The sequence below is a fragment of the Myotis nattereri genome (genome assembly GCF_964212035.1).
Source record: "Myotis nattereri genome assembly, chromosome: X".
Taxonomy (NCBI): domain Eukaryota; kingdom Metazoa; phylum Chordata; class Mammalia; order Chiroptera; family Vespertilionidae; genus Myotis; species Myotis nattereri.
In genome coordinates this window covers 101,907,779-101,924,190 of record NC_138078.1, presented here as the reverse complement: position 1 = coordinate 101,924,190, position 16,412 = coordinate 101,907,779, and the positions used below count along the sequence as shown (strand labels likewise).

Genomic DNA, 16,412 nt, shown 5'->3' with positions numbered 1-16,412 from the left:
AAGAAAGACAAAGAAAGCTTTCCTGAGGAAGCAACACTTGAGCATAGGTATATGGTATATATTTATGTTGTTTACTCTGTTCTGAATTGAGCAACATGAATATGGCAACCAAGTGTTGCCTCCTATATAGGCCTGGTACATGGTATATACCTACGTACAAATATATTGTCCTTGAAAGCTCTGAGGAGCTAGTCCTTTGTGACCCCCATATAAGCTGTCCTAATTCTAGTACTAGTGCCTCTGCTCATGCAAGTCTTCCTATTTGATTCACATGAATTTTCTTCTCTATCTTAATCTCTGGAGCAGTTTTATAACTTAGCACTTATTTGTATATTGTTTGGTATTATTCCCTAATTGTCAAGTGCTAATCTTGTATCCCAAGTTTTGGAATATAGTAAGATGTTCAATAGGTACTAGTTGATTAACTAGACTCTGGTTATATGAGTGTTCCAAATGACATCTTTTGAATCATTTGGAAATAGTCACTTGTTACTTACTGATTTTGTATGCTCAGGTCTTGGTGCAATAACTGGTGGGGGTTCATTGTCATCTTCTTCTTCTTCCTCTTCTTCATCTTCTTCTTCAGACACAGGAGGAGCCAAAGGAGGCTCTGATGCTGTTTTTGTACTCTTATGACAAAAACAAAGTTAAAAGACCAGGTATTAACTCCTCATTACTTCCCTTCAGAAATGAGACAAGGGAAATGTAATATTTAACCATATAGGGTTATGAGGGAGCTGCATCTTTTACAGAGTAACAGTACCATCTACAATTTGGTGTCCAGGACTTGCCCACATCTAGAGATACATTCAGATCATGGTTTAAACAACATAAAAAATTTTAAAGTTATGCTTATTTTCCACTTAGCTAAAAAAAGTGAGCTATTAATTTATTATTTTAAATTTCCATTTTTTGTAAAATCAATGAGTATATTTTAAAAATCAAATTAATTACTATTAAAGCTTTGATTTTTTTCTGGGCAGATTGTCAATTTATTGATTGACAGGTTGTTAACCAAAAAAATGTTATTTTGTGCCTACAGATCAGAGCATGTGTATGGATATGATATTAAGACAGCTCTGCAAATACTCACTAAGTACAAGAAAGCTCATGAATGTTTCTTCCCTGTTCAGCCTCCTGAAATGAAGCACTCAGAAAGTAACAGACATGAAGATCTAAGGAATACCCATCTTCATAAATAATTATTCAGTTTTAACCAACAGGTAAATGGTGACGTATAATGCTAAAAATGCAATAATACCAGCACCAAAAACAACAACAACCATAAAATCTAGGGTCAGTTCTTGATCATTCATGTCAATATAGGGGTAAAATGGTACCAAAGCTGGATTTTGAAAGAACTATGGTCATGATTCTAAAACTGTGGTCCTTAGAGCAGCATCATTAACATTATCAAGGAACTTATTAGAAATTCAAATTCTTGGACTCAATGCAGATCCATAAAAACTCTGGAAGTGGGGCCTTGCAATCTTTGTTACAATAAGCTTTCCAGATGATCTTGATACAGGTACAAATATAAAAGCTAGTGAACTATGATATAGATATGTGTTGTCCAATATGGCAGCCACTAACCTTACATGGTTATTGAACACTTAGAACTGATTAGTCTGAATTGAGAAAAGTTGTAACTGTAAAGTGCATACCAGATATTGAATATGCAATATGAAAAAAAATTTTTCTTAGGCTTTTTACAGAGTATATACATTGACATGACTATATTTTGAATATATTGGGTTAAGTAAAATATTTTAATAAAAATAATTTCATCTACCCTAGCTGGGTGGCTCAGTTGGTTGGGGCATTGTCCTTTACACCAAAGGTTGTGAGTTCAATTCCTGGTCATGGTATATACCTAAGTTGTGGGTTCGATCCCTGGGAGGCAACCAATCAATGTTCTTCCCTCTCTCTCCCTTTCTCTCACTCTAAAAATCAATAAAACATATCCTCGGGTGAGCATTAAAAATAATAAAAAATAATTTCACCTATTTTGTCTTACTTTTTAAAATCTGTCTACTAGGAAATTTAAAGTTACATATATAGCTTTTATTAAATTTCTGTTGGAAAGCACTATTATAGATTGTTTTTGTTTTTGTTTTTTTGTTTTGTTTGTGTATGTGTATATATTTATTTATTTGTTCTCTGTTTATTCCTTCAATTATACTAGTTTTGGCTAATCTTAAAAAGAATTTTCATTTCTTGAAGACAAATCTCCAAAGTCAGATAAAGGCAGGCTACTAGTAGATTTACATAAAAAAAAAAACACCTTAGTCTATGATTTATAAGTTCACTATGGATTTTCTACAATCATGTAGAAACCTATGATGGAATAATAGTAAAGTATAATCATATATTTGATTGGAGCCAGAAAGATTTATCTCTAGTGAGAAGGAAGACACCTTAAAGTTTATAAATAAGTACTTGAAAAAATATTTGATTGCCAGATATACATACTGAATGGTTTATAGATTGAAGTGTAGATGCTTACTTAATATTGGTTTTCTTATTTATACACCTATATTTATTCTTTTTTTGTCTAGCAAGTCAGAAAATTATTTATTTACTAGAGGCCTGGTGCACGAGTTAGTGCACCAGTGGAGTCCCTCAGCCTGGCCTGCGGTATTGGGCTAAAACCAGCTCTCTGACATCTCCCTTAGGAGTCCTAGATTGCAAGGAGTGCAGGCCATGCCAAGGGACCCCACTGGTGCATGACTGCGCATAATTGGGCTGTGGGAGGTTGGCCAGCTGGGGAGGGGCCACGGGAGGGCTCCAGGGTATGTCCAGCCCATCTTGCACAGTCCCTGTTGGCCAGACCCCAGCAGCAAGCTAACTTACCGGTTGGAGCGTCTATCCCCTGGTGGTCAGTGCACATCTTAGCGACTAATCCACCAGTCGACTGTCTGGCCCCTGGTAGTCAGTGCACATCATAGCGAGTGATTGAGCAGCCTTAGCATATCATTAGCATATTATGTTTTGATTGGTTGAACGGCCAACTGGATGACTGGACAATTAGCAGATTAAGCTTTTATTATATAGGATAGCCAAGATTTGGAAGCAGCCCATGTCCATCAGTAGATGTGTGGATAAAAAAAAAGCTGTGATACATTTACACAATGGAATACTACTTGGCTGTAAAAAAGAAGGAAATTTTAACCCTTTGTGACAGCATGGATGGACCTGGAAAACATTGTGCTTAGTAAAAGAAGCCAGAGAAAGACAAGTACCATATGATTTCACTCATATATGGAATCAAATGAACGAAATGAACTAATAAGAAAAATAGTGACAGACTCATAGATAGAGAGCAGACTGACAGCTGTCAGGGTTGGTGGGTTGGTGGGCTGGGTGGAGTGGGGATTGAGCAAAAAAGGAAAAAAAAAGAGAAAAACTCATGGACAGGGGCAATATTGTTGTGATTGAGTGATAAATGGTTATGGACAGGGATTTGACTTGGGATGGTGAACACACAATACAGCATACTGATGATGTATTATGGTATTGTACAACTGAAACCTGTATAAATTTGTTAACCAGTGTCACCTCAATAAGTTCAATAAAAAATTAGCCTGTTTACCAGGACTCTCTTCAAGCCCCTCATGTCACTGTATTTGCCAATCCAAAGGTATCTATCTATCTATCTATCTATCTATCTATCTATCTATCTATCATCTATCTAAAACCCTAATATGCAAATAGACCAAACAGAGGAACAACCAAACAACTGAACAACCAGTAGCTATGATGTATGCTGACCATCAGGGGCCATGTGCTGAACATGGTGGGCTTCGGCCATGGAGGGATGGTGGAGCAGGTGAGTGGGGGTGCCAGACCAAGGCGGGGTGCCTGTCACTGTCATCAAGGTGAGCCTCTAGTGGTTACTGAAAATTCTTTGCTCCTGCATGCTGCAGTCCCGCCCAGGACTCACACCTGCTGCCAGCGCTGGCCCCACTTGCACCTGCTGCCGGCCCCAGAACCACTGCTCACACCCACTGCAGGTGCCCGGCGCCAGCCCGGATCGCTCAGCGCTGTCAGTGTGTGCGAGTGGTGGCTCCCACCCCAATCGCCCTTGAGGACTTCTCCACCCCTGCCCCTGCTCCTGAGGGGTGATTGGGGCCGGAAGCTGTCTCTAGCACCTGCTGCCGGCACCAGCCCTGCTTGCACTCACAGCCGGCGCTGGAGCTGCTGCTTACACTTGCTGCTGGCATCTGGCACCAGCCCTGATTGCTTGGTGCAAGTGGTGGCTGCCCACCCTGATAGCCCCTGAGGACTTCTCCACCTCCCCTTGATCCTGAGGGGTGATCGGGGAAGCAGCCGCCACTTGCATCCACTGACAGTGCCAGCCCTGCTTGCATCTGCTGTTGGCACCGGCCCCACTCTCTCTGCGCTGTCAGTGAGTGTGAGCGGGGCTGGCACCGTCAGCATGTGGGAGCAGTGGTGGCAGGAGCAGGGCTGCTGGCAGAGAGGGGACCAGGGGCTGTGGCAGGAAGGGCCGGGTAGGGGCATGGAGGATGTGCCGAGACCCATCCCTGTGCTCACAGCCAGCCTCGCGGCCCACAGTTCCTTTCAAGGTGCACAAATTCGTGCACTGGGCCCCTAGTTTTATTATAACACTGTACAACTCTAACTTGTTCTTTACCTTGCAAGACCTGCTTCAAAATCACACAGTCATGCACTAAAACCCTATAAATATTCTCCCTTGACATCCCTTTTAAAGACACAGCTAATACTATTGAGGTAGGGCTCTCTCTTACTGCTGTAAGTTTAATAAACTTAGCTTTGCGTGATTAACAGGTTTATCTGGTGGCATTTTTGGGAGCCAAAGATATAATGCTGCTATACTTTTCCTTCCAGGCTGAGAATTATTGTCTAATATGTCTAAACTTACAAAAATAAAGATATATGGATAGCAAATATTTTTGTCTTTTTGAAAATTAAGTATTTTTGACACTCATTATGCCATACATTGGGTCAGGGGAGGTAATTCTTAACCTGGATTGGGTCCTGTAGTCTTTTAGAATTCCAAAGGGTTTGTCCTATTCTTCCCCTCCCCCCCACCCCTCCGCCCCACCAAAGACACGTATATACAAGCTCTTACATATAATTTCTTTTTTTATTGTTTAGAGAATTATAAATAGTGGTACATATGTCTCTTTTTCCTCCATTGACCTCCCCCCGGCCTCCCCCATCCCCCAGCACATGCCCAGGCACTAGCAGGGTGAGGGCATATGTCTTACATATAATTTCAAGGGTTCATAGATCTTCTGAATACTATCCTTGAACTCCAAGTTGTAAGCCCTGTTCTAGAGAGTAAGTACACCATCTAGAGAAACTACCTCAGAAAACTCTTCTTTCTTTGAGTTAATTTTTTAAAAAAATTACATATGTTCATTTTTCAATTTTAATTTTTAAAGGTTAAAGGAATTAAATTTAAGGACTTTGGAGACTTTAGATAATGCAATGTGTCACTGGGCCACTTTCAGTGCTTGTTTAAAATGCAGATATCAAGGTTCCATTTCAGAACTACTCTGAAAAGTAGAGTCTTGAAATCTGCATTTTATCAGACTCCCCAGGCAATTCTGATGCACAATAAAGTAAATGAACCACTAATCTAGATGGGCAAAGTAAATCAGTACTGCAAATCAAAAGCACAATCTGTCAAGTGTACATCCAGGTTCTCTAGGCACAAATCATGGCATATTTATGTTTTTTCTATTACCTTCCACTTGGAATACTGGCCCAGGATTCTAAATGCATTATGTCACTCTCAATCTACACTAATAAAAGATAAACATGCAAATTTGTGTCACTCCGCTATGCCCACCAGCCAATCAGAGCAACTATGCAAATTAACCCAACAAAGATGGCAGTTAATTTGCATGTGCAGGTGTGGAAAAAGACTGAAGGCTCCAGCCAGAGTGAAGACTGAAGACTGAAGATTGAAGACTGAAGACTGAAGACTGAAGAGGCTTGGCTTCTCCGCTGCAGCCGCAGTGGAGAAGCCAAGTCTCGCTGTGGCTGGACCAAAGGCCTGGGTCCAGGATGCTGGAGGAAAACCGGTGCCAGCAGCCAGGGGAAGGAAGGCCTATTGTGCAAATCTAGTGATATAATAAAAATATTAAATTTTAAAAGCATCCTCAAATTGAAGAGCAGGTCCATGAACAGTTTTTAGCATTTAATACAATAATATCAAAGAAGCTACCATAGTGAGAAGTAAAGCAGATGTTATATGATTATGAGAAGTATCACTGAATTCAATAGTAATTATATAGCCAATATTTAAAAACACTTAATGACTACAACAGTGCTTCTATTTTAATTCCCACCAAGGCTACTAGAGGATGCCAAAACTTGTGATCACTTCAGGCTATGTCTATAAAGGGTTGTCAATCCCATTAAATCAGATACTGTAGGATAGCTAGGTCTACTGGGAGTGTTTCTAATGAAAAAAATGATATCAATAATAATAATAAAATAAGCAGTGCAAAGTGCAGTCTCCCCTTAGAATAGTGGTTCTCAACCTGTGGGTTGCAACCCCTTTGGTGGTCGAACGACCCTTTCACAGGGGTTGCCTAAGACCATCCTGCATATCAGATATTTACATTATGATTCATAACAGTAGCAGCATTACAGTTATGAAGTAGCAACAAAAATAGTTTTATGGTTAGGTCACAACATGAGGAACTGTATTTAAAGGGCCAGAAGGTTGAGAGCCACTGCCTAAAAATAATAATGAGAACACAAGGTGCAATTGTCCATTCCTAAGTAACTGAGTCCCACAGAAATGATCTAACCTGAACTTAAGGGTCTAATTCAGTTCATTCAGTCAATAAAAATACAGCCTTAGTCAAACAGTTTAATCAAATATGTCCACCTGAAGTCCTGCCAGCCCTTCAAACTCAAACTGTCCAAGAGGAAACTCAGCATTTTCTCATAGAAATTTGCAACTCCTGAAATATGACACCCTATTTCTGGCCAACCACATATCATTTTAAGCCTGCAATCATCTTTGACCTCAACTTCTTCTCCAACATCCAATCATTAACCTAACCATCTTGGAAATTTGAATTTAATCCTCATTCCTACTGCCACTATCTCACTCAGGACCTCATTACGCCTGGCCTGGGGGATTGCAATACTCCCTCAACTGGTCTCCTTTCATCCAGTCTCACCTTCTGTCCTTAATTCATTCTGAACATTTGCTGTCAGACTACTCTTCTCAAAGCATAAGCTTTAATCATTTAACACTCTTGTTCTAAAAAACTTCAACCTTGCCCTGACAGGTTTGGTTCAGTGGATAGAGCATCGGCCTGCGGACTGAAAAGTCCCAGGTTCGATTCCAGTCAAGGGCATGTGCCTTGGTTGTGGGCACATCCCCAGTGGGGGGTGTGCAGGAGGCAGCTGATCTATGTTTCTCTCTCATCGATGTTTCTAACTCTCTATCCCTCTCCCTTCCTCTCTGTAGAGAATCAGTGAAATGTATATTAAAAACCCCAAAAACCAAAAAACAAAACTTTATAAAAAAATAAATAAATAAATAAAATATAAAAAACTTCAACCTTTCCACTAAACACTGAAAAAAGCCATATCTCTAAGAATACCACTTAAGGGTGTTTATGATTTAGCTCCAAGTTAACTTTCAAGGCTTATTTCCTACTAGAGGCCTGGAGCACAAATTTGTGCACGGGTGGGGTTCTTCGGCCTGGCTGGCGATCAGGGCCAATTGGAACAGTCTCACCCAGTCCCCATCAGGGCTGCAGGAGGTTGGTTGGCCCGGGGGGGTGGGGGTCGCGGGAGGTGGCCAGCAGGGGAGGGAGAAGCCGTGGGAGGCTGGCCGTTTGGCCTCCTGGTTGGGGCCATCAGGGGGGCCAGCCGGCCAAAGGGAGGGACTGGGGGAGGTTGGCTGGCCACAGGAGGTTGGCTGTGGGAGTGCACTGACCACCAAATGGAAGCTCCTGCATTAAGCATCTGCTCTTTGCTGCTCAGTACATGTCATAGTGACTAGTCTACTGGTTATTCCAGTCATTTGGTCATTCGGTCACTTAGGCTTTTATACATATTGATGATTCCCTTTCTTGCATCTCAGTCTTCATTCATACCTACATCCCTTTCTCTCCTTGCTCTCCTCACTACCACGTCCTTTTCCATGCTTTCCCTAATGCTTAGAATGCCCTTCCCCATCTTCACAGATCCAAATCCCATGTGATTTCCAAGATGTAGCTTAAATGCCACCTTTTATATAAACCATTTTCTAACTCAACCTTCAATAAATATGTAGCAGCCACTGAGCTTAAGACCTTGGGACAAGGGCATGCTTCCTTTAACTTCCCCAGCTAAAAGTAATCTATTTCTCTGAATTCTCATAGCAAATGAACATAATTTACAGTATATAACATAATCCATATTGTGTTGAGCTTGTTTATGTTTATACTTTTTTCCCTTACTAAACTAAGCTCCAGATTTCCTAGTGATTTTAATGAAGCATTTGCTAAAAATATGTTTAATAAGTGAATATCCAGTGGTTTTTATCTCCAAACAGTGATATTATCATAGTTTTCTGATTTGATAGAATATTTTGGTCATTATATAGATTTAGTTTTAATTCTACAAGCAAAACCAATAGAGGCAAGCTCAAAAAGGCCAATCTCTTAGGGAGTATAAACTGTTTACAAAATAAAACTCCTGCACAGACCATCCTAGCAGATTGATGTGTTAAATAGTTGACTTACCAAAAAAAATAACAGTATTTATTTGCCAGGATACCTAGTCAGTATTACACAATAACAATATTAATTAAATCAAGGGGCATAAGTTATGTGCTGATCATGGAAGGTTGGCATTTTTATCTTTCCCATGTTGCTATTACCTTCCTTCACATGCTGTTTTCAGTGTGACCCAATAAGTTGTCATGGCATAGAAAAAGGAGAAGGAGGAATGACCAGTGAGACTAAGAGGGCTATATTCTGTTGTGTTTTGGAGAGTCTGAGTAAGGCACAAGTACCATCGCCTCACACAAGCTTTGTCTATGAAGAGAATAAGTTTTTCCTCTTGTTCTCATCTAAAAAATAGTAGTAATAGTAGCTTATAATTAGTAATCACATAGGGTGTGCTAGGTAATATACTAAATATATTATATGCATTAACATATTAAATATTCACAAGTTTTAGGAGGTAGGGTATACCCAGTTAAAGCTCAAGAAAGAGAGGCTCAGAGGAGCTAAGCCATTTTCCCAAAGTTGCTCAGCTTTTAAGAGGAGGAATAAGACTAAATATCTATGTCCAAGGCCTTAATTCTTTTTTTAATTTTATTGTTAATTGTGGTAAAACATATATAACATAAAATTTAACATCGTAACCATTTTTAAGTATATAGTTCAGTAGTGTCAAATGTATTCACATTGTTGTGCAACCATCACCACCATCCATGTCCAGAAATCTTTTTATCTTGTAACATTAAAACTCTGTACCCATCTAATCTAATAAAAGGGTGATATGCAAATTAAATGTCACCTGTCACAAAGGTGGTGGTGCCCATAGCGTCCTGCACCTTGGCAGTGGAAGGAGGAAGGGCATCTGGGCAGGCAGCATGCCCCCAGGCCAGCAGAAACAATGCAGAGGTGGGGGTGTACTCCAGGCAGCCGCCGTGGTGCTCAGAGCATGCCCCCACCCCAGCGGACACAACGCAGGGGGGCCTCTGCATGTGAGCTACAGAGGAAACACTTTTTCTGACCACTCATTGGCTAAGCTCCCTGTATGCCGCCACTCGCACTGTTCTTGATAACTTGGGTAATAAGAATCCAAGAAGGTGATCTAGGGTTTTTCCACCACACTCCTGGAGGAAAAAACTAAGGTCTGCTGCTGGAGGGGCTAAGAAATGTCATATCCTCCCTAGCTGGTTTGGCTCAGTGAATAGAGCCTTGGCCTGCTGACCACAGGGTCCGGGTTCAATTCTGATCAAGGGCATGTACCTAGATTGCAGGATCCTCCGTGACCGGAGCCCAGGTCAGGGCTCATGTAGGAGGCAACCAATCAAAGTGTCCCTCTCACATTGATGTTTCTCTCTGTCTTTCCCTCTCTCTTCTAAGCTCTCTAAAATTCAATGGAAACATATACTCAGGTGAGGATAAAAACAAAAGAAAAAAAGAAATGTCATATCCTATGAAAGAGACATCTTGAAAATGCCTAAAGAAATTTGTCATTTTTTCGTGGTGAAGGGACTGGAGTCCATGTTCATGAAAACACCTTGGTGGCTGCGGCAGCCAGCAGTGGTAGCAGCAGTGGGGTGATGGGGCTGACACCTTCCTCTGATTAGCCTAGTCATCTCCCACAAAGGGAGGCCAGACTGTAGCTTAGACCTGCTCTCCACGGGGAGCAGTCCTAAGCTGTCAGTAGGACATCCCCTGAGGGCTCCCAGTCTGTGAGAGGAGGCAGGCCGGGCTAAGGGACCTCAACCCAGTGCACAAATTTCATGCACTGGGCCTCTAGTTAACAAAATCTCCCCATTTCTACCTCTCCTAGCAACCATTCTCTGTCTCTATGATTTTGATTACTTTAGGTAATTCATGTAAGTAAAATCATACAGTATGTATCTAAATTATACTTTTAAAAACCATTTTTAAAAGATTCTATATATAAAACTATAGATATGCACAAGTGTGTTCTATTGGACTACCAGAAACACTGATTACAGAAAACTGTTTCAAATGTTTCACTTACCGAAGAATGGGCTGCTATGTATCCGTGTGCACTTTTATCTGAAAAGTGAAGATAAAGCTGTCACCTTTGTTTCATAAAGACTGCCTTATTTAAAGGCGATACTTAAAAAAACAAAAACAAACAAACAAAACTTCACGTGTTTGACCAGAAGGGAATTCTCCAATTCATTATTAAATAGATATTATGAAAATGACATTTTTTTTGTTATAATTTACACCCTTACATCCCCAACATATTATCACCACATTATGTTATAGACCTTTAATGAAGGCCTCCAGTGATTCTCATCTATATGGAGAAATATTAAGATTACCTACTCCTGGGTTGCAATGATTCCATACAGTAGTCCCCCCAAAGTGGGGGATAGATATATTTAGGCCTGAAACCTGAGCTAATACCAAACCTTGTGCACGTGTGTGTGTGTGCATGCACACACACACACACACACACACACAGCAGGTCCTGGAATAACATTATTTCATTCGACATTGCTTTCTTATAATGTTGATGAGATGCTGTAGAAACTTAACTCTTGTTTTTATCAGTTAGTCTATGATAAAACTGGTTTCATTATATGTTATTTGGACATAGTTCCAAGAACTATGGTAGACATTAAGTGAGGATTTATGGAACCCAGTTTTTCTGTTCATGTCATCTACCCACAAATTTAATGCCTTTTCCATTTCAACTAAGTACCTATCACATACTGTGGCTGTAATTTTTGCATTTTGAGTTGTGACAGAAAAACTAGCATGGATTTCTTCTTCACAATTATGAATAGAAGATTCATTCCTCCCATAGATCTTAGCAACTTCAGCATATGTTTGTTTTCTTTCCCTATTAAGTTGACAACTTTTCAGTTAAATAAATCACTTTATGGATTTTCTTTGAAATATCTGAATTGCAAACATCACTACTCTTGTGCTTTGAGGAGATTAAGTAAAATAGCGGTTACTTGAACACAAGCACTACAATACCTCAACAGCTGATCTGGTAACATAGATGGCTACTAAGTGACTAACAGGTGGGGAGCGTGTGCAGCATGGACACACTAAACAAAGAATGTTTCATGTTCCAGGTGGGATGAAACAGGACCACCCAAGATTTCATTTCATTACTCAGAACAGCACAAAATTTAAAATTTATTTTTTAATTTTTCCATTTAATATTTTTGTACCATGGTTAACCCTGGATAACTAAAACTATAAAAAAGCAAAAGCACAGATAAGGGAGGACTACTGTACATATACACTGAGTGGCCAGATTATTATGACCACCTGACATTTGTAGGTAAATTAGCTATAATTTTGCTCTGAAGTTGCTACCCATGTCTTCAGAAAAAAATCACTTCTACTGTTGTGGTAAACAACCTTCTTCCCTATTTATAATGGTCTGGCCCTCTAGCAACTTCAGCGCAAAATTATAGCTAATTTGCCTACAAATGTCAGGTGGTCATAATAATCTAGCCACTCAGTGTATATCCAGAATTTTTACACCACTTCCTCTTTCCCTTTACCCTTTCCCTCCCTCCCTTCTACCCTCCCCTCCCCTCCCCTACTCCTCCTTTCCCTCCCTAACCTATTAGTCAGTTGTGACATTAGAGCATCCAGAAAACATATGGTGGCACTTCACTCAACTCAGAATAGTGAAATAAATCAGATACTATTGAGTTTTAACATAACTTTTAGGATTGATTCTTTGTAAGTTGAGAGAATTCAACACAAAAACAAAGGGGTTAAAAAACACTGGCAACATGGAATAAAGACAAATTTTTAGAATCTGAAAAGTATTAATGGGTACACTGAAATGATTTCTTGAAAGCATTTTTGGTTCTCATAGCCTATGGTTCTACAGTGTACTTGGAACATAGCTCTAGATTTCTTCACATTAAACATTTTTTGATGTGTCACCAGGATCTCTTAAATATTTTATTCCATGTGATAAGCTAAATATCATAAAAAGTTCTCCTTGATGGCTTTTTTCTTCTTTTAGGTTTTTTGCCATTGGATAACAGAAGTTAATCTTCTCATTATAAAGAATCCTATTGAGCATAAAAATTGCCATATGTCTTTAAGTTTGGTCTTTGGTATTTGATATGGCCAAATAAGAAACCAAGTGTATTCTTGTACCATTGTTGAAGAGATCAAGCTTGCCCTGGAACTGAAGAGCATTATGCTAAGCGAAATGAGTGAGTCAGAGAAAGATACATATCACATGATTTCACTCATTTGTGGAATATAATGAACAACATAAACTGATGAACAAAAACAGATCCAGAGACAGAGAAGCATCGACCAGACCGTCAAACCTCAGAGGGAAGGTAGGGGAGGGTGAGGGTAAGGGGGAGAGATCAACCAAAGGATATGTATGCATGCATATAAGCCTAACCAATGGACACAGACACCAGGGGGGTGAGGACATGAGTGGGGTGAGGGGGCCAATGGGGGGATAAGGACACATATGTATTACTTTAATCAATAAATAAAAAAACAATGCCAAAAGATATGGGTTCATTATAGGTGGGACACTAATGATAGTATTCTCTGTTTTCTTTGGATGTTAAATAAGAAATTGCTCTTAAGAGGCAACCCAGATAATATTTCTCAAAATGCAAAAGTATCATTTGGTATATGTATTGTAGTTGCTTATAGTGCAAATTTGTATATCAAAACTTAATACAAAGACCAGGTCTATAAGTTAGCAAATGAAGTTGAAATTTGGCAGACTCATGGCCTTTCAATCTCTTAGAAATAGCAAGCCATAATTTCTTCTTTAAAGTCTAATTTTGAAGTCTGATAAAAATAACCTGGCAGCCACAACATTTGTACTGCATTCTCATGGTTCAATTAGATGATTCTAAAGAATAAAACACATTTCAAGAAACCATGGTTTGATCCATACATTTCTCACTTCATGAACACATCACAAGGCCTGATCATGAGTAACTGAGTTTCCTGCCGGTGAAGAAACCAAACAATAATTGTGATTGCTGATTCAAACTGACAATTACTGCTTCACTGAACAATTTCCTTATTTCAATTCTAAAATTATCCAAGCACTGTAAATCTCTTAACATCAACTTCAACTTCCAACTCATCATTTGGTTTACTTCTTTTGAAGTCATTCAGAGAAGGAAATAGAACTGACTTCAAATACCATACAGGTATTCTCTTCTAATCGTGAAGCTCTGAGATTGGAATTTTTTTACTTTATAATATCCTAGATTTACTCTTACCTCCTGATGTAAAGCTCATGTATTTCTGGTTGTTGACTGTTTCTTTGGAATCATAGAATTTGAGAACATCTAGAACTGCTTGTGGGTTCTTCTTCTGTTCCAGTTTTGTTATGTTGGAGGTTTGGAGTAATCGTGCCCATTGCTCAGGAATTCCCTGTGGACAACCAAAGGCAAAGAATGGCATATCAGAACATTCAGCAGCTACATTTTTCTGGTCCAGTAAAGTTCTTCACCAAGAAGCCCATGCTACCTGTAGAATTTCACTTGGAAAACTGAAGTTACACTCTAGATTTAAAGTTAGTAACTTAATAATGCAATCATTCTCTTCTCTAAATAAAACACATAGGTAAAATTAGGATCCAACTTAAAAAGGGTGGGTGGGAGTATGACTGTGATAGAAAAAAAAAAGTGCATGAAAATCACCTCCATATTAACTCTGCTCATCCATGAAATGATGTTCACAGCTTAGCTTATTTTTTCTGGTGACTCAGGGCAGACATAGCAAGACTTCTCTAAATTTGTGCACTGCATAGTATTGTGCAGATCAATAGATTTTATTTTATTGTGAATAATATAAGCTGTTTCTCAGCATGTTGTAATTAGGATATCTTTTAGGATAAAAGGAAAGCCTCACCCTTAGTCAATTCATACTTTTTATATCATAAAATATAATTTGGGAGGTCTAGAGCTTTAATAGAAAGGGTGATTGAGAAGAAACAACAACAGAATTCTGGGGGAGCAATAACCATTGAGATAATAAAGAGTAACATTAATGCTGCTTGGGTATTTTCCCTGCAGCTTTGTCGGCTCCTCCCTTCATCCCCTCCTTCACACTCCATTCACTGGCCACATAGAAGAACCTGGGGACTGTGACAACCATGCCAAAGCCTTGTGAGAATTTGAAATAATCAGAAGCATTTAGAGCAAAGAGGAAGGAGTATTTGGAAATCTAAACATGGAGAATTGCAAAAATTACATAGAGGTTAGTTTTGCATTAGGCAATCAGTATTCTTTCCTAGTTGTTCAGCCTACAGATGTCCCCATTTCATGATTATTCAACTTCCAAGAGCAATTTGGAGTGAAAAACAGATACACTACTCCTGAAGTGCATTTAGATACAATTTACGTGGTTTTGTCCTATGAAGTCTCGGCAAAACAATGTGTGACGTGGGCCTCCAGAGTTTGGGAATGACAACAAAAAAGTGAGATAAGCCAAGCAACAACTCTACTGCACACACATGAACCTGCTGCTGCAGTGCTATGACATCTCAAAGAAGCACTTTGATGCAAGCTTCTTTTGGGCCTGTGACGCACCTCTGGGAGCTTCCCTGGGCACATCTGTGAGCCATAGAGATCTGGCTGTAATGGACGTAAATAAAGAAAGAAAAGAAAGTTAAAACAGAATGTGGGACAACTTAGAAGGTGGGAGGAGATGAAACCAATGGGTCTGAATGGGGTGGGGATAATCCCATCTAAAGTGGGGTGGTTATAAAAATAGGGGGGTATTAACTAAATCAGGGGCAGGACAGACTATAGTACAATATATTTAAAAAACAGTGAAAACAACAGTATTCCAAAGTTTGGATGCAAAATTTCACTTTTAGCCAGATGCTTCCTCCATAAATACACACTAACAAGAATTATCATAAAATGACTGAAGAAGTTACTAAAAGGTAGAAACATGAATTTGGGAGGAAGAAGGATGGCTATGAACAGTTTAAATAATAATTTGTAAGTTGTTTTTGTAACGGGTGATCCATCACAGGTAGCCAGTGGCCATGAGATGAACTTATAAATTTCAGTTTCCAATTCTAGTTAATCACCTTCAGATTCATATTGGAAGTGTGTATGTGACAAAAATTCAAAGTATAGCCATAGGGTGATGTTGAATTTAAAGTTACTGTCATTGATGTGATTCTTCTGTATTTTGTAGATAAAATCATGGCTGGCTTAGAGAAAACTAGATGGAGGATTTCCTACACAGCCAGACTCTGTATTTGAATTTCTTAGACATTTAGGCCAGGGAAAGGGAAAACAATTCATTTCAAGCGATACAGGAATAATTTCAATTTTAATTCTACAATTCTGAAGTCTTGCTTTCTACAAAATAAGATCAGATATAAGGTAGCAATTTTTTCAAAATAAAGACATGTCCAATGCTACAGAAACATGCTTTGACTCAACTGGTTTAATTTGGGATATGGTTTGATTCCTAGCATTTGGGGTTACTCCAAGCACAGTGAAGCAACACTTTTACATACATTCATCACGCAATTTGATGCTAAAGCCTTAAGCCAAAAATTTGAACTCAGAAGCCCATGCATGATCCCAGTTCTGATTCTAAGTGCAATTAATAGCATTTGGTTAATACTGTAATGGCTAAAGGAGTTATTAAATGTTACAAAACCAGGTATGCATTGCACATAACCACTAGTATGATCATTAC

The 16,412-nt window shown here is 39.3% G+C and overlaps 1 protein-coding gene across 5 annotated transcripts in view; it reads right to left on the bottom strand.

Annotated features, from left to right (window-relative positions):
* PAK3 (p21 (RAC1) activated kinase 3) overlaps window positions 1-16,412 on the bottom strand; it is a 367,784-nt gene that overhangs the window by 79,571 nt on the left and 271,801 nt on the right. For 3 of the 5 annotated variants that reach the window (XM_081115367.1, XM_081115365.1, XM_081115366.1), the window contains 3 exons: window positions 13,967-14,120; window positions 10,732-10,769; window positions 498-629 (listed from right to left, as the gene is read on the bottom strand). In XM_081115367.1, coding sequence (XP_080971493.1) covers window positions 498-629; window positions 10,732-10,769; window positions 13,967-14,120 — 324 coding nt within the window. Of the gene's footprint in view, window positions 1-497; window positions 630-10,731; window positions 10,770-13,966; window positions 14,121-15,280; window positions 15,326-16,412 lie in introns of all 5 variants that reach the window. The other 2 variants (XM_081115363.1, XM_081115364.1) reach the window with 1 other exon arrangement.